Source organism: Argentina silus (assembly GCF_951799395.1).
Source record: "Argentina silus genome assembly, chromosome: 6".
NCBI classification, from domain to species: Eukaryota; Metazoa; Chordata; class Actinopteri; order Argentiniformes; family Argentinidae; genus Argentina; species Argentina silus.
In genome coordinates, this window is record NC_139660.1 from 10,742,985 (window position 1) to 10,769,716 (window position 26,732).

The following is a 26,732-nucleotide window of genomic DNA, read 5'->3' on the forward strand; positions in this document are numbered from 1 at the left end:
GGTGTGTGTGCTTTTGAACAGAGAGGGCTTCAGAAAGCAGGGAGAGCTTGAGCTCTCTACACACCCCCAGGCTAAACATCTGACTGAAGACTGGAGTGGGTCTCATTTTAACAAAGACACCATTATGTCCAGAGCACTCAGTTTCAAACACACACACACACACACACACACACACACACACACACACACACACACACACACACACACACACATGCACACATTAGTTTTCATATTCTGTGTTATCTAAATGTTCTCCTCGGTGACACTTTCCCTGTCTGTCAGCACTCAATCTGACTATGTTTGGGAGGCACATACCATAATAAGCAGGGCTGTTCCACTATTAATTAGTAGTGGGGGAGAATAGTGTTACCGTGGTGACCTCCCTTGACCTCCTGTCCATGCTCTGACCCTGTGGTTTTAATCAACGGGCGCCTCCCCTGATTCTGTGGCATTTCCCTCATCAGAGGAAAGAGAGAGAGAGGCAGGGAGGGAAGGAAGGAGGAGGGAGAGGGTGGAGAGAGGAGGATGATGATGGTGAAAGAAAGAAGAGGTGATTTTCAAGTTATGTGCCTGCTTCTTTTCACTCATCGGAAGCCTTACAGTTAATGTTCTCACCCAGGAAATATGACCTCTGTGTTACCACTGTTCTATGTGGTCAAATAGGTATGCTGCAGACTTCAATTTCACTTTCTCTCTCTCTCTCTCTCTCTCTCCCTCCCTTTCCCTCCCACCCACCCTCTCAGGTGCTGCTAAGCTCTATGCGTATTGGATCGTGGTGAACTTCAGAGAGGCCTATAACCTGTATGCTGTCAATGGGATCCTCTTCAACCACGAGAGCCCTAGAAGAGGTGAGTTCTACTGAATACAGTACACTACTCTGAGCACTGGCCTTTACTGTAGGTCCTCTGATTAATATAATAAAAGCCATTTAGCTGACGCTTTTACCCAAAGTGACTTATATTGCAGTGAGTGCATACATTTCTCAGTATATATGGTCCCAGCGGGATGCAGTCTTGCCTTCTTACAATATAAAGCCCAAAACGCTTATCTACAGTATTCCAGCCTCACGTTTTGTAAATGCAACACACACACACACACACACACAGAGAGAGAGAGCGAGCAAGTTGTGGTTTGGTTTTTAATATGCCTTCTGAGCCCAGAGTGCTGAGGGGTCGCGAGCGCTGGTTTAACCCGATTTACACGCCACAGCACCCCAAAATGAATACCACATGACTGAAACCCCTTCCCTGTGCCCAGGTCAGCTACTCAGGTGTTTATGATCTATCCCCTAATGAAGAACCCCGGCCATGACCCCAGCCAAGGGTCAGAGGTCACACAGTAAATTCTAATGGTTTACCAGAGAGACCTGGGAGGCGAAGAGAGGGGCGGGGGGTGGTGGGGTGGTGGGGGTGGGGCAGATAGGTGTGGGAACGGTTAAATGATAAAATTTCTCCTATACAGCAAGCATGCTGATATGGATACAGAGAAAAAGGGATGGGGAGAAGTTGTGAGGCTCAGGCCAGGACTGAGTCAGAGACAAGAGACTGAACTTACACAGAAGACATGGTTAGAGATGGATATCGGTAAGGATGTGGCAACGGTACTGTCTGTACAGTGACACAGTGAAGGGAAGAGGGGAATGGAGGTATAGAGAGAGAGAGAGGGGGTAATAGGGAGACTGGGTGATGCATTGGGATGAACGAGGGATGGAGGGATGGAAAGTGTGGAAAAGGATTACCAGACTGGGCTGGCAGAGAGAGAACGAGATGGATGGAGAGATGGAGAGAAGGGGACAGACAGACACACTGAACCCCTGACCCTGTGAAATTGTGAAATATGAGAGACCCCCCCCCCTCACCTCATACATCCTAACCTTATTTGGACAGAGCACATTACTCCCTCCTCCTCATCCCTTACTTCTCTGTCTCTCTCTGCATCAGTCCAGCAGGACCTTGTGTTTTGGCCGCTCCTCTCCTCAGAGTTATGGCTGTTGTTGCTCATAAAGCATATTAAAGCTCTTGTCTGATGTGGTGAAATGTCCCTGTGGCTGCGTTGCTCAACACAGGGTGGCGTTTTTGTTGGCCGGGCCGGCGTGTGTTTACCCAGGCCCCCGGGTCCTGTTACGACCCCACAGCCGAGCTGAGGGCTTTTTTGGCCGTCCCCTCTGTCACCCTCAGGAGGGGGGGGGGGGGGGGGGGGGGGGTCAGAACTCTCCCATCACTCACTGCACATTTCATCTCCTGTATAAAGTCCTAAATGTAGATAGACGGAGGGTGGGGTCTGAAGAGATGAAGGAGACAATAAGATATTGAGCTGGAGAGAAGAGAAAGTTAGGCGTATGGACCTTTGGCATAACCATAATGAGCATTCTGGAAGAGTGCCATAGCTCTGTGTGTGTGTGTGTGTGTGTGTGTGTGTGTGTGTGTGTGTGTGTGTGTGTGGCTCATTCATTACCTGTCTGCTGCTACTCCTACTCTTGTACCTCTGGGTAATTAGTCACTAATGGTGGCGTAAGTAGATGATGTAAGGTTCAGTGGTAATGACATCACCACCTCCTCCATCTCCACCCCCACAAACAGGAAACTCTATGATGTCATCATCCCAGAGTGCCACAGTGGCCGAGTGTGTTTGTGATGCTGGCCTGTCTGAGGGAGTTTTTCCGGAATAACCCGGAACATTGAGTTCCATTTCTCATGGCCTCTGTCTGACTGGGGTACCAGTCACACCAGTAACTAGTGTGGCGTGGTGGCTGCTGGGAAGGGAAGGGGCGGGAGGCTGACCACAGGTTTCCTTCTATTTTCCTGTCGTTCTGGTCAAGTTGCTACAGTGAACAAAGAGCTCTGTTGCTCAGGTCAGCTCCAAGGATGAGTTAATCCCAGCTGGAATGTTCTTTAGGATTCTCTTACCACCCTCATAAACACGCAACTGTTCCACCAATAAACAGGGGATTCCTATTGTTCTATTGCAAAAGGTCGGAATCGGACAGTTGAGAAGGAAAAATAACCCTATGAAAATCCACTATGAAGCAAAGCAAACAGTGGCCCATATCTCCCGGCTGGTTCACAACGCGGCTAGCTCTGTAATGGTTAGGTTAGCCATTAGCCATAACAAACAGGCCCTTCTACTGATACGGTGGGGGGATTAACATCCACCGCTCGCTAAATGGACTCCATATTGCCCTGAAATGTGAGACACGACATTACTGTGTACAGCAACATGGACCAGAACTGAGGCCCCTGCCTGTCTTATACAGTCTCTGTCTGTCTGTCTGTCTGTCTGTCTGTCTGTCTGTCTGTCTGTCTGTGATTGTCTTCATGGTAGCCCGTAGAGATAAACAATCTCTCCCTTCACGTGTTATTGATTGGAGAATGTGCCCTCGTCTTCAATTTAACGGTCTTCAACTGCCCCCACCTCATGCTCAAGGTCACAGTACGCTGCTGTACTGTATGCTGTGTATGACGCCCAATTACCCCCTCACTCCCACAAACTCCCCAGGCTCTCAGGGCTGTAATGCCCAGGTTTATTTGGGGAAGCCCCCTCCATCTCTCTGCCCCAAAGCCCTTTCTGTGGTTCTCACTCTGCAGTATAGAATAATATACCGTCATGCTAGGAGAGAAAATCAGTTAGCATTTGGGAAGTCATAATTCCATTGCCAAAGTCAACTCTATCCTTTAAAATACACACAAACACAGCACTATTCAAATGCCCCCACCCACTGCTTTGGTTTTAATAAGTGTGTCACTAAAGGGTCAGATTTTAAGATATGTAAGAAGATATATTTGGTCATGTGAGAGATGTTATTTTTAAAGGATATCTTTAAGAGAGGTGTTGCCTGGAGAGGTTGTTCTGATGAGGTTCTCTGACCTACGCTCTCACAAAAGAGGCAGCCCTACTCAGAAATAACTGTTTAGTTTTTTTCATTTTCTTTCCTTTTTGGTGAAAGAGAGCTGATTTAAAGAAGCCTAAACATCAGGTGAACTGTGGCCGGGTGAAGAGCAGAGCACGCCACTTCAAAGGAGAGGTGTTGACAGGGCTCTCACCCCCCTCCTCTCCCCCCTCACCTGACCCAGTGACGTCCGTCTCTCACCCCACCTCAGGGGTGGGGACAGCGGGCTGTGATGTCACTCTCTCAGGTGCAACTTCATTCATCACCCCTGTCACCTGTGTTTGTGTTCCCGGGCGTTGTCATGGTAACTAAGAGTCTGGATGATTGAGGTGATGCTTTTAGTGGTGCTAATGACACCCAGAGGTGAAGACCCCCTTCCCCCCCCCCTCCAGTTATTAGGGGCCGTGATTTGGGACACTGGCATAATCTGGTGGGCCAAAGACAATCTCTGATGTACTGTTTGGGTTTTGCTGTTTGGGTTTTTCTCTCATCATTCTCTTTCTCTCTGTTCTGTCATGGGTTTTGTCATGTCAACATTAGACCTGTTGCTTCATCGACTCCCACCCCTCTCTCCCTCTCTCTCTCTCTCTCCACTCCCTCCCATTCTTTCTCCACACCTCCCCAAACCTGCTCTCTTCCTCCCGTCCCATTGCAACACACCTGAGTGGGAGCAGCTCTCTCTCTCTCTCTCTCTCTCTCCCCCCCACCCCTACTCTGTCTCTCCACACCCTCCCTGTCCCTCTCCCTGGCTCCGCTCCCATGGAGTCCGTCCTGTGTGAGATGTGCAGCCTCTCTGAGTTGTTAATAGATGCTGCATTGGCGGAGGAAAACAGATTACCTCTTTTGGATAAAATACAACTATTTACTCCATTTTAACTCTAAATCCTTCAGGATCAAAATTGTGCAATGATGGCAGATCTTGGCTGACAAGTCTTTGGCCAGTGTGTGTGGGGTGGCCGTCCAAAAAACAGCTACACTGCACAATCACTCACACTTCCTGGTAGTCACGTACTCCAGTTATAACATAGCATTGAGAACCAGAGGGCAAGAGGGAGAGATACAGTGTACGTTGCTTGTATAGAAAAGTCCAGCAAATTTATTCCCCGCATTAGCTGTACATGCAGTCATTCTGCGGTTAGGGGGAATGGAGGGTCAGTCCAAATCCCAACCTGTGTGGGGGTGGAGGCGGGAAGGTTGGGGGATGTTTTTTTCTCATAGAATCTTCCACTAAGCCTCTCAGCCCCTGGGCCCTTGCTCACTGACAGAACAGGATTATGGGATTTGCAGTTCTGGAAGAGTTACCCACAGGTGCGTAACCCCTTTGTTGATGAAACTTTGATGTTTCCATGACAACTGTAGCATTCAAACTCTAAAGCGGCAGTTACTTTTAGATGGATTTTTTTCTTCTAGTATCGGTGTAATTTGTTCACCACATGACGAGTTCAAACAAGTTCAAGGAGAAGTAACGCCTAGGTCACATACTTCGAATACATTATCTTTTGTGTGGTTTTGCTATAACAACAACAGTATACAGCTTTTTCTAAATGAAGGAGAGAGAGAAAGAAGTGAGAATATGCAGTTATAAATAAAACAAGACACACACACACACGCACACGCACACACACATAAAAGCCCAGAGTAATGTATTGGAGTGTAGTATGAGTGAGAGACAGTTTGAGGTCTGTGTGTGTTAGGCTGGTCCGTCATGGAGTGTGAAGGCAGACTTCATAAGTCATCATCCCTCAGCATTATGGCAGCATTACTGCAGCTCAGAGACCCTGAATAGCCCAGCAGAGCCAACACAACACCCCTGTCCCCCCCTACGACCTCCCCAAGGCCTGACCCCCCGGGCTGACTCTCTCACTCCATCTCAACCACCCTGACAGCCCCCTGGCCATGACTGGGTCCACGGGGGGGGGGGGGGCCTGTTTGCCCACTCGCTCCCTAGAGTGGGCAAACAGCCTCCCAAGATCCCCAATCCCAGCTGTGCCAACGCAGCCCGTGTCTTACGTTTTTCCTGTCCCTTCTCTCGCCAAAGAAATGAAATGGGAAAAGAAAAAAGGACTTCAGTGAGTATGAGAGAGAGAGAGACAGACAGACAGACAGAGAGAGAGAGACACACTCTGGCATGGGTTTTGCTGTCTGCTCGGTTTTCACGGCCCGCGGTTTTATTGGACTTTTCGCAGGGCCGCAGGCGAGGTTAAACGGCCATCGCCGCCCTGTTTGGGCTCTAACCCTCCTGTATGCCCCCTCCCCATGCTGTCCCGCGGTGCTGCTGCCAGTAAAGGAAACACATTAACACCAGAGCCAGTAACAGAGCAGGCTTTGTGCACAGCCAGGCACAGGAGTCCATTAGGCCCTGTGCACTGCTCCAAAGACCAATTAGGGCTGGGCAGGGAGGAGACCCACTCCAAACAGAGGTGTAAGCTTTAGTGGGGACTACAGGTGTGCCTGGGGGAAATAATTGCTAGTTTATGACTGATTTCGGCTTGGGTAGCCCTGTGTTTCCATAAGAGTCCCCCCCCCCTCCCCCCACCGTGTGCAGTTTTAATAACCTGTGTCTAACCTGTGAGTCTGAGTTTGGCTTGGATGGGGTTTCAGATCGGACCCGTGCCATCCTGTATAGTTACCAATTTGGGTTCTCATTTCACTGCCAGGTCCAGCATGTGTGCTCTGTCACAGCTAAAGTATGTGATAGGGAAAATAGTGTGCGTGTGCATGTGCGTGTGTGTGTGTGTAATGGAACACAGTGAGCTACTTAAGGTAACTCTGAGTGTGAAGATAAGCGCTTGGTCATCTTCTAGGGCTGGTTGGTGTAGCTCAGCTGCTATATTGTGTCTGTCCTTAGAGGAAGTTCAGTTTGTCACTGGTGACATACAGTGCCTTCGGAAAGTATTCAGAGCCCTTTACTTTTTCCACATTTTGTTGTGTTATAGACTCAATTTATAATGGATTAAATTAAAAGAATTTGCCATCAATCCATACACAATACCCCAGAATGACAAAGCGAAAACAGGTTTTTAGAAATGTCAGTACATGTATTCAAATTGAAATACAGAAATGTATATAAGTATTCAGACCCTTTACTATGACACTCTTAAAATGAGCTGAAATGCAAAAATGTCATCAACAAATCAAATCAAATTATTTTCCATTAAGGGATTTTTTTTGGCCACTTTGGTTATAGACCACTTTTATAGAGTGACTGAGATGATGTTGTCCCATCGACTGTGCTTTTTCCTCTCCACCATTCAACTTTGCAGATTTTTGTAAGTCTCCCCAGGTCTCAGGGTCGCATTCCTGAGCAGTTTTGTTCCTCTCCATTTGCTCAGTTTGTAATGACAACCTGATCCACACAGTGTGTAATTGATTCCTATGCAAATCAGAGACCTTATAAAAACAAATATATTAATTCCAAAATTACATGAACTATTATGCTTGCATTAAGATGGACTCAATTCAACTTATTGAGTGATTTGTTGATGACGTTTTTGCATTTTAGCTCATTTTAAGAGTGTCATAGCAAAGGGTCTGAATATTTATGTACATGAGGTATTTCTGTATTTCAATTTTATTAAATTTACTGACATTTCTAAAAACCAGTTTTTGCTTTGTCATTCTGTGGTATTGTGTGTGGATTGATGGCAAATCATTTTCATTTAATCCATTTTAAATTGAGTCTGTAACACAACAAAATATGGAAAAAGTGAAGGGATCTGAATAGTTTCTGAAGGCACTATATATACGCATGTGTGTGTTGTTCACAGGTTAGCCAGTCAACCAGAGCTCTTATGTTTTGAGAGACAGAGGTAGATGTAAGGAAAAGAGGGAGGAGAAAAAGGGTGACAGGCACTGATCATAGCTGTGAGGTTCTATTCACACGCACACACACACACACACACACACACACACACACACACACACATTACATGGATGGCAGATGAAGAATAAATGATTCAAATGTGAATAAAGCAATGATTAATAAAGAGATGATTTTACTTGCCACTGCAACTGACCTGGCAGATTAGAGAAAGCGCCCGGGGCAGATGGAATTGTGCAAAGACAGGATTGGTCTGACATTAGAGGGGGTTTCCAATGAGTATTTATCTTCGCTTCATGGACAGATGCTATTTCCAAATTAATATGTCAATGATATTAATTCATGGTTTTGAGGGAATAATAGACAGCTTTACTGACTGAATTTGACAGCTTTTTTCATTATTTGAAACTTGAAAAGTAAGCTATGACTTAGCAAATAAGCACCTAAAGGCTATTAAGCTGTATTTTAGTTACTGTTCAGTGGTGACACAAGACTATACAACCAACACAAAACATGCTTTATTTCTCAAATAAACGCATCTAGCCCTCTGAGGTCTGTTTTTACTCAATGTCTATGCCTGTCACTTTTATATGAAATAATTACTACACATTTGGTGTGTTCACATGATTGGGTTCACACCTCTCTCCTACACGTCTTTGCACAGTGATACAGGCAAGACACAGCCACTACCTAGTTATGGTCTGGATGGCTTTAAACATGCGAGTGTTACATTATTCATCACACATGATGAGTTCCTGTGGCCTATCATTTGATCTCTTGATTGGGCCATACAAGGTAATTAAAGACTAAATTGTAAATGTTGTTGTAATTGATATTGGCCAATTTGTTATTCATACTTTTTAAAAAATTTATTTTGTAAAGAAGCATTAATAAATTCCTGTCTCACAGACCAAAAAGGACTGAATTTCAGGGAGGAATTCATTCTAACTTATGTTTTTTGAAGCCATGAAACAGACATTTTCATTACACTGAACCGGTTTGGTAACTAATGCAAAGATTTTTTTTCTCCACTTTTTTAGAATTTGTAGAAACTTTTGTGAAGTGAATTAGGCCTACTGTAATTAGAGGGATCTTATGAATGGATTAAGACATAGAAATAGATTATGATTATCTTACGTATGTTCACTATGTTATTGCAAAATAACATTTGGTCAAAATTGGGCGTGTATGCTTTTAGAGGTAACTTTGACATTTGTTACACATTTTTAAATACAGGCCTATGTTACCAGCAAAACCTTGCTCTGGAATAGCATTATTTGGAAAAGTAAAATATTTAGATATATACCAACACTTTTTGTTTACATTTTGATATGATTGTAATGAATATTTACACTAAATTATTTCAATGTTATCACCAATACAGATTTATTTTGACATCTTTTAATGTGGCAGTCCCAAAGTCTAATGATTTAAGATATTTCGAGAAACTTTATCATGTCATAAATAGTTATGCCTTTGTACTTTGCTGTAGAGAGAATCCTAGCCACTTCTCACATATATGAATACAGCCTATGCTGTGGTTCTGCCTAGTTGTCAGTTATTAAACTCAAGCACAATTCAAGACAGGACAGCCCAAGACTCCTGCACCCCCTAAGCTTTCATAAAATGTTTCATTTCAGACCTTTATATTATTAGACGTGACACTCTAATATTTGGTGTTGTTATCCATCCATATTATGCTATGTTTTGGTTGGATACGGCTGCTTGTTTTACTATTTAGTTATAGGCTATAGGCCTAGGCTGCTATGCACTGCGTCTCTGCTCCATGGTGAGATCAGAGAACACGATACTGGGCCGCAATGTTCCGCCAAACACCCAAAATCTCCCCATACTGTAGCTTGCAGCACAGAAAAAGCCATTAGGAGATCATTTGTTTTCCCGCAGATAAAATCTCCTCGTGTCACGTCCAAAAGAGCAGCAACTGGCTGGCGGTCTGGCAGGCCTACCCGCCCTGCGGCATTATTGGACCGGACTCTCTGCTCTTTTAGAGTCGGGGTGGTCCCCTAGAGCCATCGGCCTGTTTTGTTCCATTTGCCATTTTTCGATGGAATTTCTCAGGGTTTTGTGTTGATAGGCTGACATTCCAATAGATTTGGTTTGGCCGTGAGCCTAGAGTTAATATTGAAACGCCGAATTAAGGGAAAATGAGAGAGAGGAGTCCCTAAATTGATGTAGGCCTAGTGGCTGTAACCTGAGGCGGTAATGGATCACGGCGGCTCCCCAGCTTCTGGGCTTTCTGTGGTGGCTGAGGTGGACCCAGCACAGCGGAGGGGAGGCAGATGATCGCTGGGTGCCGGTGGGGGTTTCAACGGTCGTGTTTCCATGGTCAAGCCATGACCTCACTAATATCTACTATTCTCTTTGTTTCTCTCTCAGGGGCGAACTTCGTGACCCGTAAAATTAGCCGCTCTGTGGCGAAGGTTCACCTGGGGCAGCTGGAGAGCTTCAGCCTTGGTAACCTGGACTCCAAGAGAGACTGGGGCCACGCCAAGGACTATGTAGAGGTAAGACACACACACACACACACACACATTTAGAGTTAAATGTAGTTCAGGGCACACACACAGCATTGTGGGGGTATGTTTTTCCCAGATCATTTGAGGCCGAAATATGTGATCTGCATGAAGTCTCTTGTGATAGCCTGCCAAAACAGAAACAGAGAGAGAGAAAGAGTGAGGGAATGAGGAGAAGGAGATGACCGCTTGCTGTGAGGCCACAGACAGCACTCCAGTTTCCCACAACTCACCCATGTCCCAAATCCCCCCCCAAAAGAGAAGAAGAAACAGAGATGTTAAGGAAATGCCTGGTCCTGTGGATGATGACAGAAATACAGTGTTTGTGTTAACGTAATGGTGCCAGCAAGCAGGGAGATGACTGGTGAGATGAAACAAACAGTAGGTTGCCATGTCCAGGAGCAGACTGGACGTGTGCGTGCGTGCGTGCGTGCGTGCATGCGTGCATGCATTTGCGTGTGCGTGTGCGTGCATTTGTGTGTGTGTAAGTGTGTGATAGGTTAGTGTTAAATTGAGTGTGTGTGTGTGGGTAGCTGTGGAGATGAAAGGCTCGGCGGGTTGCCATGTCTGACAGCAGACTCCTCACGGTGGGCCCTGTTATTATTAGGGGGCGGTGGGGGGCGGCACTTTGAGATCGGAGTATGAGTTGAGGGGGTCAGTTTAACTGGAAAGTCAGTGTGGGTCACTGCGTCAGTAGGGTGTTGGTGCAGGGTATCACACTGTTAAGGTGGGGCCGAGACGCTTCGCTGGCGTCAGTCAATGCGTCAGTCAGGGAACGATCACAAGACCAACACAGATCAGTCATATCCGATTGAAACCGCTAAGAGTGCACAACTTAGTTCTTTGTTCTTTATGATACGATGTCATACCGTCCAACAATATTATTGCCCGTTCTTTCCTTTCACTAAGGTTGGTCTGTAGGGACAGGGCTCTGATGCATTTGCAGCCAGAGCTGCCGTTTATAGTAGCAGAATTGGATCAAATTGCATCAGGCGTGTTATTCTATTCTATTCTACTATATTATATTCTATCCTAGATAGAAGAGCTCTTTTATTCTCTGTGGTTGTGATGCTCTTTTTTTAATCCAAGACATAGTGGGTGAGACCCTGAGTCCCTCTTGGTTGGTAGGGTTTTGTTCTTCCTGCTTTAGAGAGCACATTTGAGTTAATGGATTGTTTGAATTAGTTGACTCTCATTTTGTTTCACATGGTAATTATTGTTTTTCTCACCGTCAGTGCATGATAGTTTTACTGGAATCCTTGATTTGGATTGAACAGGCCCCTCAGTCTAGTATTTGCCTGTCTATGGTGAGACTAGTCCCTGTGTTCCTGTGTCTGCGCCTGTCCTGGACACCCTGGGTTGAGACGCTCCAGGTTTCCTGTGGGAACGTCGACATTCCGGGCCTGGTGAATCACGCACCTCCTCGCCATGCGTCTCTGGTTTCGAAAAAAGGCGGATTTCGGGAAGTCAAACAGAAGCCGAGAGGCTGAGGAAAACTGGGGTGGGGTGGAGGGGTCGGAGGGAAACAGACGTGTGTTTGTGGCACTTTATACATTATGTATATCTGAGCCATTCCCAGCTGAAAGTATATTCCACCCTGCTGAAAATAGAAAACATTCACTCTCACACCAAAGCATCATCTATGTCTCTCTCTCCTGCTCAGACGCCATCAGACTCGAACACAATAGTGATGTAGTGATGTTATATGCAATTTTTCACTCAGCTGGCGTCAGCAGTGCGTTACCATGGAGAAGCCAAACAACAGGCGATGTGTAAACAGAACCATGTGTCTCCACTCTGGGCAGTCTCTCTCTCTCTCTCTCTCTCTCTCTCTCTCTCTTCTCTCTCTCTCTCTCTCTCTCTCTCTCTCTCCCTTCCTCCATCCCTCTCTCTCTGTCTAGAACAGGGAAATTGCCCCTAATTGGCCGTAGATGAATTCAGGGTGGCAGGAGGGGTGTGCTGTGTGTCTGACCTAACGACGTCTGAAGGCGTGCGGTCGGGCGTCGTCTCACCAGGGTATCCAGTGTCTCACTCCGAGTAGGAGTCCTGAATGGATCCGTTTATGGGATTATGGGATGGCTCTATGACTGGCCTCTTTTGTGTGGCCGTCTCTGTGAAATGCAGAATAAAATAATTCAGAGCCGATCAAATCTAATCCGCCTTCATTTTTAATCTGATTTAGAAAAATACTGGACTGTTAAAATTTGGACTGTTAAAAGATTTTTTTATCTCCATGCTTGACTCTTCCCCTCTTGTGTTCTGGGTTCTGGTGATGCCAAATCACAGCACTGGTTCTGAACATACAAGAACACACACACACACACACACACACACACACACACCAAAAGTCACAGTCCCAAACACATCATCTCACTCACAGGAACATAAACATTGAGTGGTCTAAGAGCAGGATGTTGGTGTCAGCCATCTTTACCCTGGTTTTTAGGATGGGGTATGTCCCTGCTCTCAGTAGGGTAGGTAGGGTACAGCATACATTTTCCTCCAGCTGTTTGGACCCCCCCCCTTTTGTTCTCCACCCCCTCCTGGCTGTAGGGAAAGCCATTTCCTGCGCGTAGAACATTCTGGCCCGGCCAGCCCAAGTGGTTTGGCCCTCTCCTCTGGGCTCGGTCCTGCCTGGCTGCCTCCATAGAATGTGTCTCACTGTGTGTCTGTGTGTATTCGTGTCTTCCTCTTGTATATTACGATGAGCCACTGGCCTTATTTGGCTACCTCCCAGTCATCCATGGTGGTGTTGTAAGATCTTCTAACTGGTGCTCTTTCCTCTTGACTGTAGGAGGCCATGCTTGGCTGGGGTATGAAACTACAGCCAGACGATTGTAGCTACTCCAGCACCCAGGAGAGAGTGTTTTCACAATCTTCATGAACAGTGACAACACCTCACAGCTATTGTCGTTTTCTAATATTTATTTTCGATGCATAATTGCCTGCTAAATTGATCCCTTTGAAATGTAGTCAAATACCGGTGTGTGGTTGGCAGCAAATGTACTCACGCGCGAGGGAGTTACTTTCAGCCAGCAAGGTGACAGAACAGCTCTCCCTGAGTCATTTTTCACGTTCTTTATTTTTTTTAATCCACATTTTTTTCTGGAGCAGCTGCCTCTCTGCGCAGTAATGGTTACAGATGAGGCTAATTAGCCAATCACAGCACAGATCAGGCCCAATCACAGATGATTTATGAGAGCAGCCGGCCATTCATCACACGTTCTTGGCTGTGAGGTGACAGTGGGGGCGGAGCTAGCAGCCAGGGTACAGTAACCCCTGTCATTGAAGGACCCATGCCAACGGCAGACAATCTCAGTGGAGCCTCACGGTGGAGGAGGAGGGAACTGAAGCTAACCCTCATGTACCCCCCACCATACTGAGAGAGTAGTCTGCCGTGTGTGTGTGTGTGTGTGTTTACTGTATGAGCACGTGTTAGGCGGGGGGTATGCGTGCCCGTGTGTGAAGCAGTCAGTGTCTTTATTGCAGTGATTCGGGGTGCACAGTAAATACCTTTGCTTTGACTGTTTGACTTTTATAAACACAGCTGGAGTGGTAAAGAGGGGGTGAGGGCTTATGTGGCAGGAGGGGGGAAGGTTTGGTTTCATCCCAGGGGTCTCGGTACCAGACGTGACACCCACCATGTGCCCTGGCAAAATCGTGCCAGAGTGCATGACATCATTTCATCTATCTATCAGGAAGGAAGGGAGGTGTGTGTGTGTGTGTGTGTGTGTGTGTGTGTGTGTGTGTATAGGAGTATGCAGACCTGAGCTGAAGGGGGTGAGGCCATGGTTTGGGTCGGGGGTCAGTTGGAGGGGGCGTTGTTCAGGAGCTTCTCTCACTGCTCATGTTCTCTTGGCACCACACACAAGCAGGCTAAATAAACGACAGCAGCTGTGTGTGTGTGTGTGTGTGTGTGTGTGTGTGTGTGTGTGGAGGGAGAGCTTGGGGCGTTAATTGCAGGTGAAACTTAACCCATGCCCTTAGCAGCAGCTCAATAAATTGGGGTCTGCCCCCTACTGCTCAGAGTAATAAAAACACACACAGAATCCCCCCAACCTCTAGTTCAACCAACCCCCAACTGACCAGACGGTACTATGGCCTCACCCACAGAGTCTAGCAATACTCCATCCTTGACACACACACACACACACACACACACACACACACACACATTACACTACACTACATTACGCAATCAGATGAGACATGTTTCAGCAGCACAGGCAGTACATTTCTAGCACATGAGTTAATATAAAGGAACTTATTATTTGTTTTGTTTTCTTTGCAATAGTGAAAGAGAAGTTTAATTGAGCTACTGCAGAGTCAGAGCCAAGAGCTGCTGTTGTAGTTCACTGTTCAGGGCCTGAGGAGACACCCATGGAGGTGAGGCACCAGGACCCCCCCATACCAACAGTGTGTCTGGAGACTACTAGATTTCTCTATTTTCCATGTATGTTTGTGTAATTCTCTCTTAGTGCTTGGTGAGCATGAGGCTGTGTGTTTTGATATGAATGAGATTAGATCTGATTGGTATCGTTGAGTAGGCCTCCATTTGTGTGTATGGTGGCCCAGTTGGCCAGTAAGTGGCGTTAAGTGGTCCATGTATGGCAGCTTTGCATGAGCTACTGCCCCAGGGGCGACCTGGACCACACATGTGGCACACAGGCACCCCCCGACACACACACACACACACACACACACACACACACCACAACCCCCCCCCCCCCCATTATAGCACCATGCAGTCTTCGAGGTGGGCAGAATGCATTATTCTATGTGAGCCTCAAACCTAGTCTGGACTAGAGAAACAGATGAGTATCATAAAGAGCTTTGTTAGAGAGACAACGATAAAGACTTGGCAGAGAAAGAGAGAGACAGAGAGACAGAGGAGGGGAGTGGGACAGGGATAGGAGTGGGAGATGTGATGTGTGTGAGTTATCGGGTGTGGGGGTGCTGAGTGAAATTGGATTCTCAGGGTTGCACTCTTGCCCTCCCCTTTGGGACTCCTACTTGGCCTGGCCTAAATTGCGGAGCTGATATTAACATGGGATTTAGTATGGGACTGCACCAACAGCTTAGAGCAGGGGGAGGGTCACCAGGGGTCAGATGAACCGGGTAAACTATACAGAGGTGGTAGTGACAATGAAATGTGGGGGCTGATGGATGGAATGGTCCTAGAAAACTGCTAGCCTGGAAACGTGTGACCCAACGGCAATATGAGAGAGAGAGAGAGAGAGAACAATACAGAGATCTTCAATCCAGTCTAGTACATTTGACCCTGGCCGGCGTGGCAGCGTCAGCCTCAGCCACAGTGGCCTGGTCGGGTTACGGCTGGGCTGGCTGTGTGTCTGTCTGCCAGAGAGGCTGCAGCTCTACAGACAGAAACCTGACTCTAGCTCTGGAGTGAGATTCAGGGTTATACTCACCAAGTGTCCTTAACCGTACAGAATGAGAAACTCCCTCCCTCCGCCCTCAGGAAAACATCACCCACTCTCTTTCTCTCTTTCTCTCTTTCTCTCTCTCTCTCTCTCTCTCTCTCTCTCTCTCTCTCTCTCTCAATAGTTGGCAGTAGAGTGTTGTCTGATTGGCTTTGGGACTGGGAGCTCTCATGTAATTGGTTGGGAATCTGATAATGTGTGTCAGAGGGTAATAGCTGCTGACTGGGGGACAGGGGGAGTAGCAGAGAGAGAGAGATGGGGGGTGGGATGTTGACATTTTCAATGCAGATTTGTCACTAGTATTTATGGCTTCTCTGTCTAAAATCTGTGTATGTGTGTGTCTCTGTGTCTGTGTGTGTCTCTGGGTCTGTGTGTGTGTGTGTCTGTCTGTGTGTGTGTGTCTCTCTAATTCTGTGTGTGTGTGTGTGTGTGTCTCTTGGTCTGTGTGTGTGTGTGTCTCTTGGTCTGTGTGTGTGTGTGTGTGTGTGTGTGTGTGTGACTGCGCTGGCAGCTGGCTGTCTCTCAGACTGACAGGGCTAAGCTCACCCCTGCTGTGATGAGGATGAAAGCAGATGCTGTCGTTTTTTCATCCGCTCTGTTTTTCTCTCCGTTCTCTTTGCTGCGTTGTGTAACCGGATTCCTCAGCTTTCAGATTGACCTAGCAGGGAATTCTTTCCCTGGAGTCACATCTAGAGAGCACCATTCCCAACAGACAGACAGAGGTCTGAAACCAATGTCTGCTTCTCACAGTGTAGGATAACTCTGTATTCTGCCCTACACTCTTCATGTGTTTGAATGTTGACTTGTGACACATTGATTAAGCTCCACATCAAGACTATGTTCTTATAAATCCCTGTTATGGAGGGCAGGCTTCTGTGCCCTGAGGTGAAGCTGAGATCTGTTGTTGTCCTTTGGGGGGGTCAGATGCCACACAGAATGCATCAGAAGGTTACCTCCCACCTGGACAGAGGAGGAGGAAGGGAAGGAGGAAGGGGGTCTGGACTCACATGGAGAGCTCTGAGGGAGGTGTGTGGGGGGGGGGGGGGGGGGGGGTTGGTCGCCCACAGTGGGTTTAACAGGAGAGTAGCAGGGGAGTGGGGGTGAGTGGAGCTGGAGCTGGAGGTTTGAGGTGAAGTGATGAGTGGGGCGCTCTGTGAGGGTGGGGGTGGGGAGGTTGTGAGGGCCGAGCGACAGTGGGGAGTTTGGGGTGTGTTGGATCCCACAGCTGGCCTGTGAAGCTGAGACATTCCCTGAGTGGGAAGCACAAGTGTGAGAGCCACCCTCATGCAATAATTCCTTTAGAGTGTGCGTGCGTGCGCGTGTGTGTGTGTGTGTGTGTGTGTGTGATTGAGAGCGAGCGAGCGAGCTGCTGGAGCTCCGAAGTAGGTAGATATAAGGCAACGGCCGTAAATTCTTGAGTGCATACAGACACACACACACACACACACACACGTACTGCTGATTTATGGGTGCTGTATAGTCTCAAAGTCAGTGGACCACTTCAGAACCCTAAGCTTTGAACTCCCCCGAGCAAGAGGGAGAAAGTGAGACACACATACACACACACACACACACACATACACATTACACCTTAATAAATTAAAACTGGGTGTTGTTTGTGAGGCCGCTTTTGTACATGGGAGGCTGATTGCTCAACTTGGAGCTCAGTAGAAGCTGCTGAAGTGAGCCATTTGTCAACCCCCCCCCCCCACACACACACACACACACACACATGAATATGAGAAAGGTCCAGCCACACTCCTTGAGGCCTATTGTGAGGGGGTATTGGGTCAGCTGGGCTCCTGGAGCACATTGCCAATGAGGACTCATGTATTTCTGTGATCAGAGTGTTATTGTGTCCAGAGTGGCTGACTGCAGGGCTCATTTTAAAAATGTATCTTTGGACAGTGTGTGAGCGAGGGTGAGTCACTGCGGTATGGATAATATGTGAAGGCTGTTCTGAGTGTGAGCTAGGAGTAGGAGTGTGTGTGAGGTGGCTCTAAGCGGGACAGTGTGTGTCTTCTATGGTTAATTTGGCGGAGGAGTTGGTTGGACTGTCTGAGACTGGAATGTGTGTGACCTCCTCACTCTCCCTGGCTCTCCATCAGACTCCCTTGCCCTCTTTCTGAGCCGCTGTCAAGTGGCTCGTGGGAAGATCCCCTCTCCCGGCCAGAGAGTGTCAAATGCAGGCCAAATATCACAACAGTCCCGGCTCCCTCTCTACTCTCTCTGTGTGTGTGTGTGTGTGTGTGTGTGTGTGTGTGTGTGTGTGTGTGTGTGTGTGTGTGTGTGTGTGTGTCAGGATCTGACTGATTGGGAGTGTTCTGACTGATCCGAGGTTCGGTAGCTTTTCAGGTCCTGCCTGTGTGTCCCAGTTGGGCCCAGAGTGAGCTGCAGTATATTGAGCGTGGCAGAGACTCTGTCTGAAAGAGTTTGCTTCAAACATAAACCATGATGGGTTTAATGTAATGGAAACATTTGTTGGGTCACAGCAGTGAAAGCCTGTCTTCCCTCATTTGGGAACCAAAATGGGTTCCTCATGTTGTCTGTTTTATATTACTTACAGTAGATCGGCACTCACACAGGCTTATGATATTAAACTGGGCATGCGTTCTCGAACACACACAGGCACACACACACACACACACACACGTTTACAATATTAAACTGGGCATGCGTTCTCGAACACACACAGGCACACACACACACACACACACACACACACACACACACACACACACACGTTTACAATATTAAACTGGGCATATTGTAGAGCTGCACACATAAAGGGCTCACAATTATAGATTGAACTGAACTGGCATACTATATTAAAATGGACATTTTTCTCATACGTGTGCGAGTGTGCCACACACACACACACACACACACACACGCACTCACACACACTCACACTCACACACACTCTCTTCATGTTAATAGAGTCCTGTGGATAATTGGTGAGGAAATGTTGTCTCGGTGTTTGTCTGATATGAGGAGAGAAAACTGTGATGCCAGTCAGAGCCCCATACTACAGTACAATGCCCCTTTCAGAGAGTGCTGCTAGGATTGAAGTTTATTCCTTATTGAAACAGAAGAGAGGTGGGGCGATGTGTATTTAGTTTTAGAAGTGTGTGTGTGTGTGTGTGTGTGTGTGTGTGCCTGCCCGCCCGTGCGTGCGTGTGTGCATGTGACCCCATGGGTCTGGGAGGGTGTCTGTGACCTTGGCGTGATAGCTGCAGTTTGTTTTCATTGTAAACTTGCCCCAAAGTTACCCGTTTGCACCCTATTTGACCCCCAGTTGACCTTGGTGTCACCTTTCCCCGACCCCAACTCTCCTCAATAACAGACTGGGGTTTTGCACGGCACCTCTCTGTTTTCTTTTCTTTTCCCTCTCGCCCTGTCTCTGTCTTTCTTTCACCTCGCAATTCTTTAGTCAGCATCCCATACACACACACACACACACACAGTCACTCGATCACTCTGAGGGGTTGCACATTTGCCTTGACAGTTGCTATAAAAAGAGCCCACTAAACGGTGCAGTCCTCTCATTATATCATTACAGCCCCACAGCAGTCTGCTCACTGAGTAGAGAGCTGTCTGTCTGTCACTCTGTCTGTCTGTCTGTCTGTCTGTCTCTCTCTCTCTCTCTCTCTCTCTATTTATCTCTGTATTTCTCTATTTATCTCTGTATTTATCTCTCTCTCTCTCTCTGTCCCCACTCCTTTCATGTGTGTGAAGAGGTAATGGTTCTTGGTGAAGGGGGATTCCCTAGCTTTGAGAGTGTGTTTATCGCTCCAGGGGGCAGCCAAGTTTAAATGTTTGTTTATGTCTGTGGGGCGGAGGGGAGAGACGGTGGCCATGTTAACCAACGACATGAAAGAACTGCACGCAGTAATGAGACATAATTAGTGTGTGTGTGTGTGTGTGTGTGTGTGTGTGTGTGTGTGTGTGTGTGTGGTATTTGTACTGAGCATGAAGTAGTTTTACATTCCCTAACCCAGCACATCTACTATAACCTCAAACCTCTAATAGTCTGTAGACTTGTCTCATTCCCTGCTACAGTACAATTCTCTCATCTACACTAGGAATCTGACATTTCTTCCACCTCTTGGGATTAACATCATAGTCTAGTCTTAGCCTAGCGTCATACCCTGGTCTTGGAGTTTCCCTCCGAAGCCTAGACTGACCCTCCTGTCCTGTCATACAAACCTGAGCATTTGATGAGCAGAGTAATGAGTTTTTTACTGTGAATATTAGACCCTTTATTTACAGTCCATTTGAAACCTTTCCACTGGCATTCACACTCTTTAACCAGAGAAAATACAACTCACTGCTTTTCAAACAGAGGCTGTGTGTATGCCTCAGTCCATGAGAGGCACTCTGTTCGTGTGTGTGTGTGTGCGTGTGTGTGTGTGCGCGCACGTGTGTGTGTGTGTGTGTGTGTGTGTGTGTGTGTGTGCGTGTGTGTGTACGTGTGTGTTGCCCAAAAATAGTACTCACTCCCCTAATTACTGCTGCAAACACAGGTGTGGAAACCAGCCCTCCCTCTGCCCTACGCCATTCCCCCTAGACCCACCGTTTCGTACAGAGAACCCTGTGTGTTCCCATTTGGGAGCAGAGGAAGTCCAGGCCGTGTGTGTGTGTGTGTGTGTGTGTGTGTGTGTGTGTGTGTGTGTGTGTGTGTGTGTGTGTGAGTGTGAGAGAAAGAGAGTGAGTGTGTGTATGAGAGAGTCCAGACCACACCCTTTGAAGTAGTATGGTCTGCAGTCTTGTTAGGGTTTGGGCACAGAAACACCCACCCAGCCATCCCCTGTCAGTGTGGAAGCCAAATCCTCCACATCAATCAGACCTTCTACTGATAAATTAATCATCATTACCTGCCACCCCCGTTCCTCCCCACGCCTAACCCTACCCACTGGCTCCATCTCTCATCCTCTACTACCCACCCCCAACCCCACCATCCCCAACCCCCCCCATGCTCCTTGGTTCCTGCCTCTGTCTCCCCTCTTGGATGAGGAAGTAGGTGATGGGGGGTGGAGAGTTCAGGAAGGCAGGTATGGGGCACCTCGTTGGATAGGGGTAGTGAGGGGGGAGTTGTTGAGGGGGGGGTTAGTGTGCTGTTTGGCAGGCTGTGCCGCGACACAGTGAGGGCTCTGTCTCTCTGTCTATGCCTTAACGTCTCCATCCAGTCCTTAACCTCAGAGAGCTCAGAGTCTGTGTCTCCTGACTCTCTCAGTGGTTTACAGTCCAAGATTTTCCCCTTACAGCACATTCTCAGGACTGACCAAAATATAACGTCTGAGTCAATCAAACCTCTGAGGACAGTTTAACCAACCCTGACCTCCCGACCACCGTCCGAGGGCAGCGAGGGCCAGCCGCTGACAGACAGGAAGTGTTTGGTTGGACATGAGAGTTATTGAGTGTAAACATAAACCGGCCAATCGTAGACCAGGTGTAGTCATATGGCGTCATCAACCTTGTAAATGATGTTAGTCCCTCCTCTCAATGGACCACTTACTCACAAATGAGTTAGTCAATAGGGTTCATACATGATTTGAAAGTTTTTAAATTAGAATCAAGCTTTCAGGTGTTTTCCATCTATTTGACTGTGCTGGTTGGGTTCTTCTGCTCGTAGAACACTTTTATTCACATTAGATCACTGCTGAATTATTGATTGGGGGGAAAGTCTGAGCTATGTTTAGCCAGTCACTGTCAGTCTGGCTGTTTGTCACTGAGTGGTGTTCTCTGTTTAAACAGCAGCAGATGTCAGGTAGGCTCACTCAGGCATGGAACACTCCCTCTCCCTCTCCCTCTCCCCCCCTCCCCATCTCTCTCGCTCTCTCTCTCTCTCTCTCTCTTTCCCTCCCTCCCTCTCTCTCTCTCTCTCTCTCTCTCTTTCCCTCCCTCCCTCTCTCTCTCTCTCTCCCCCCCGCTCTCTCCTTCCCCTCCTCTTTCCACTTCTTTGTGGAGTGGAGACTGAATACATTGAATAAAATGGAAAGTGACCCTTGGCAAGCAGCTGTGCGCTAAACACAGAGCTTTACTGTACAAGGAAAATATTGGCAACATGAACCAAACAAACTGGCAAGTTGCTGGTCAGTCAAAGTGTGTGAGAAATGTTCTTGACAAATGTACCAAACAATCTTGCAACCCCTAGCAACATTGTTGTGAGGTACGCCAAACCTTTTGGTCATAATATGTAGCCTTGGGGAACACTGTACTATAAGAACAGCCTAGATATTCATGTTGACAAACTGACACTCTTGTATGCTTGAAACAGTGTTTATTAATGCAAGCTGGAAACTATGAAAACAAAGGACATTGTTGAGACTGGGTTTTCACTGGCTATCAGGACTGTTGCAGAAATGGTTTCATGGTCTGCAACCTCAGTTACAGTAGCCATGGGGCCCCTTTGAGCGGCGTGTGCGTGTGTGTGTGCGTGCGTGCGTGCGTGTGTGCACGCGCGTGTGTGTGGGCTAGGGCAGGATATGAGGAAACCTCTGGGCTGCTCTGTGGATATTTGTCCGCATTAACTTGGAACATTTAGTTTAAACAGACATGGAGCTGGGTTCAGGTCTAGTTCGCTGTGTGTGTTTGTGTGTGTGTGGTCAGTAATGTTACTCACAGTCACGTTTGCTCTGTATGAGTATTGTTTGGATATCATGTGTGTTCATGTGTGTGGAGGAAATTGGGTTAGCTTATTTTTTTTATGGTTTTAGCTTGGAATTGGTTGGGATGGGGTGGAGAAGTAGGTGTGAGTGTGTTTGGTAGAGGTGGGGTACAGTAGTTAGGTGGATATGTAGGTGTGAGTGTGTTTGGTAGAGGTGGGGTACAGTAGTTAGGTGGATATGTAGGTGTGAGTGTGTTTGGTAGAGGTGGGGTACGGTAGTTAGGTGGAGATGTAGGTGTGAGTGTGTTTGGTAGAGGTGGGGTACGGTAGTTAGGTGGAGATGTAGGTGTGAGTGTGTTTGGTAGAGGTGGGGTACGGTAGTTAGGTGGAGATGTAGGTGTGAGTGTGTTTGGTAGAGGTGGGGTACAGTAGTTAGGTGGATATGTAGGTGTGAGTGTGTTTGGTAGAGGTGGGGTACGGTAGTTAGGTGGAGATGTAGGTGTGAGTGTGTTTGGTAGAGCTTGGCCAGTGAGATGGAGATGAGAGCTGGTGAGCTCTATCGAGAGGGCGTTTGTTTTAGGGGGGAAACCAAATCCCTCTGACCCCTATGAATTCCTCCCCTCCTACTGGGCATGGCATGGTGGGGACTTACACACACACGTACTCTAGACACCCCAGTTGTTGTATATTTACCTATGAAGGAGAGCTGCCAGGACTCTCACCCTGTTAATTTTATTGGGCATTAAAGAGATTTGGGGGTGATTATGCCAGATTTGGTGGAAAGCACGGACACAAACTTAAGCTATTGTATTACATATTGCTCACTGTGAGCTGAGTAGAAATGATTCAAATGCTTTAGCAGTTTCTAGTTTCAGTCAGCTTCCATGCACCTCTATTGCCAACAGATCCATTTCCCTGTATGAAGTTTTTTTTCTGCTAGTTCTGTAACAGAGTCCATGGTGTGTGGACAGGTAGCCTTGTTCATCAGCCGTATGCTAGCTATTAGCCTGGTATGCTATGCTACAAGTTAGCAGACTGAATTGACTCATACAACCCAGTCATCCTATCCACTGACCCCATCCATCTTCATTAAGGCTGAGTTATCAGCTGTAATTGTAATTACCATGCTTTTCAGGCTCTTTGAGAAATATTGCCATTTGACCATGTTCCCCCCCCCCCCGCCATAACTCACCTTTAGAGACCCCCACCCGACCACCTTGACAGGCCAACTGAACCCAGTGAGGTCAGAGTGGAGGGGTCACGGGGTCGGGGGGGTCTGGGCTCTGGTGAGAAGCACTGTCAGTGTTCCCTCCCAGCATGCCGAGGTGAGGTCAGTGTCTGCCTGGCCACGCTGAGAATCATGGGAAAGCGTGGTGGACGATTAATCACAGCCAATGAGGCGGAACGAGCCTGCTTGAGCTGCCCCTAACACCCATTACAGACAGGGGGTTTGTGTTTGTGTGTGTGTGTGTGTGGGGGGGGGGGGGTGCAGCCTACACTGCTTAGTTTTCATGAAGAATCTTCTCTGAGCCTAATATGAACTTTTGTCTTCTCTTTTTCCCATGTTTGCTCTCTCCTCCTGACTGTGCCACTCCCCTCTGCCACCTCTTAGGTAAGATATGAGTACTCACTAATACTAAACCTAGTATTGAAAAGGTAAAACCTGTTTGAAAAGGTATGTCGTGTTTGAATGGTAGGACTGCATGTGAATTGATGTTAAGCACTGTATTGTCTTTGAATGTACCCTGTCCCCTGAGGACTGACAACAGCTGTCTGTTGTCCATGCTGGCAGTGCGATGACAGGGGTGTGTGTGTGTGTGTGTGTGTGTGTGTGTGTGTGTGTGTGTGTGTGTGTGTGTGTGTGTGTGTGTTTCAGGAGAGGAGGTGTATGAAAACTAGTGTATTGAGAATCATGACTAATTAAGGACTATGGCCTCCATGGGGATGTAACAGCCACTGAACTGTGTGTCTGGTGTGTGTGTGTGTGTGTGTGTGTGTGTAAGAGAGACAGACAGACAGACATGGTGTATTAGTCCAGTGTTTAGCAGTGTAACAGAGCCTCCAGCAGACTGCAGGGTGCTGAAAACAGACCACTGGGTCGTGACAGGTTTGAAATGCGGTTCTCTCTCTCTCTCTCCCTCTCTCTCTCTCAGAGTATCACCCTCTCTTTGTCTGCTCACACACTCTCAGCGCAGATGACAAGGGGTCTGCAGCAATGTGTCACGTCCCACATACAGGCCATACACACACACCCCTACACACGTCATACTCAATCAGTATCATAGACAGTGAGGAGACAGGCGGGGGAGTTGCGCTACTGTAGTACCTCGTTAACCAGTGGACCCTAAGATGTGCTAGGCGGTCGGTCCATGGGGCTTAGCTTCGTTCACGTAGGGTTTGAAATGGGCCTGAAAATTCTGACCCTACCTGGGCCCGTTGAGATGAGAAATGAGGAACTCCAGAAAGGAGCCCAGATCTTGCTGTTTTCGCCTGTCTTGTAAGCGCTGAGGCCAATAACGCTCCATCAGAGAAGGCTTCACGCAGCGGAGAGTTTGTTATGCTTTCAACTGATCTGATACTCTTGGTCTGAAGCAGGCGAAGAGAGCATGACAGAGCAGAGACACATTAGCGAGTTGGGAATGTTTATACATTCTTTTTTGCAGCCTTTAAACACAATTCCAGTAATAACGACTGACAGAAATCTGGCCCAGTTCAAATCAATTGTCAGAAAATCAGGCCCAAATCGAGCCCATGGACTCTGAGCTAGGAGTGAGTAGGCCTGGTAGGTGGACTACAGCAGATGGACCTGTGTGGTCTCAAAGAACATGCTACATGGGGGTCACACCCTCCGCTCTGCTGCCAGGCTAGGTGACACGCCTCAGTCATAACACACGTATGAAGTGTGTCCAATGGGTTTGTAGCTCCCCAGTGTAGGGATGTGATTCATGCCTCCTTTTTGGGAGGGTTGAGTATAATGTGTGGGTGTGGGTGTGGGTGTGGGTGTGGGTGTGGGTGTGGGTGTGTAACCTAAATCACCATTTGTCCCTTCCGGCATGCTTCTCTATGTGGCCTATGAGAGTTTAGGGGTGGTATAGGTTATGGGCTGTGACCCCTCAGACCCTCCCTTGCGCCCCTACACGCGTGCCCTAGAAATGGGATCACCTGGCGCACTGCGCTTGAGTTGTGTGTGTGTGTGTGTGTGTGTAGCAGAGGTTAGGGGGCTTGGGAGCCACGTCAGCTGTTATTGTTCCATGTGTTAGGCTCATGCTTACCATGAAATCCCTGCTCCTGCCTTAGCGTTAAGGTTACTGCGACAACCCACAGACTGACACTAAGGTCAGAGGTCACACACACGGTTTTAAGAGACAGAGGATCCTGTGTAGTGGCCTCCCCTCCCTCTGACCTGGGGGTGGCAGGGGGAGGAGGACACACAGGTGACTGCAGAGGCCCTGTAGCCCTGTCCAAACGCATCCTGGGGGGTCAGAAGATGGCAGGCCACAGCTGGGGGGGGGGGGGGGGAGTGGGAGGACGGTTTGAAGGGCGTCAGTTAGGTGTATGGCCTGGGCCGGGGGGTCGTAAATCAGGTGGGGTAATCTCCGTGGTGATATCATTGGTGCCGGGGGTCGTGAGCGAGCGTGGCGTCAGCCTGTAGAATAATTTTGCTGTGGACTCGCCGTGAACTAACATGGCACCACATCACAGTCACTCACGGCCCTCGCCATGTAGGGGCATAAAGGCCTCCGAGCAAGACGGACAGACACAGACACAGAGAGAGAGAGAGAGAGAGAGAGAGAGAGAGAGAGAGAGAGAGAGAGAGACTTAGAAAGAGAGTAAAAGCGAGAGTTGAAGCCCTCGTTTTCTCTTGCGAAGAAGTGAAAATCACAACTGAAAATGAATTGAATGAATGTAATTGGAGTGAGTTGAGATATGGAGAAATGTTCCTAGGCAGACAGAGGACATGAGTAGGAGAGAGAGTGGAGAGAGAGAGAGGATTAGAGAGAGGGATGGCACTGAAACAGATCGACAGTGATGTATGGTGTCTTTGCTCAGATCATGTTTAGAGAGACATTCTAATGGTGCCTATAAATCACTTACTGCACTGTTCTCCCTTTACCCCAATGAAGCGACATGCAAGGTTTCTCTCTCTCCCTCTCTCTCTACCCACCCCCCCCTCTCTGTAGAATGTAGAATGTACCATTTCCTCACTCCTGTCTGTCAGTGTACCTGCGTCTCTAAACCCTGCCTACATGACGGGGCCTCTGGCCCACTGACTAGAGTCAGCCTGCTGCACACCAGGACCTGGGCACTCAGAGAGGGCTGCACGTAGAGGCCCGGGCCCCCAGAGCGAGCTGCATACAGACCCCTTAGCCCTCAGAGCGAGCTGCGCACAGGGGCCCAGGCCCGCAGAGAAAGGAGAAAGGTGATAAGTGACCCTAATGAG

At 47.8% G+C, this 26,732-nt stretch overlaps 1 protein-coding gene across 2 annotated transcripts in view; it reads left to right on the forward strand.

The window, feature by feature from the left end:
- gmds (GDP-mannose 4,6-dehydratase) overlaps positions 1 to 26,732 on the forward strand; it is a 100,579-nt gene that overhangs the window by 33,644 nt on the left and 40,203 nt on the right. For both annotated transcript variants that reach the window (XM_083672474.1, XM_083672473.1), the window contains 2 exons: positions 744 to 848; positions 10,104 to 10,231. In XM_083672474.1, the coding sequence (XP_083528600.1) occupies positions 744 to 848; positions 10,104 to 10,231 (233 nt within the window). The remainder of the gene's footprint in view (positions 1 to 743; positions 849 to 10,103; positions 10,232 to 26,732) is intronic.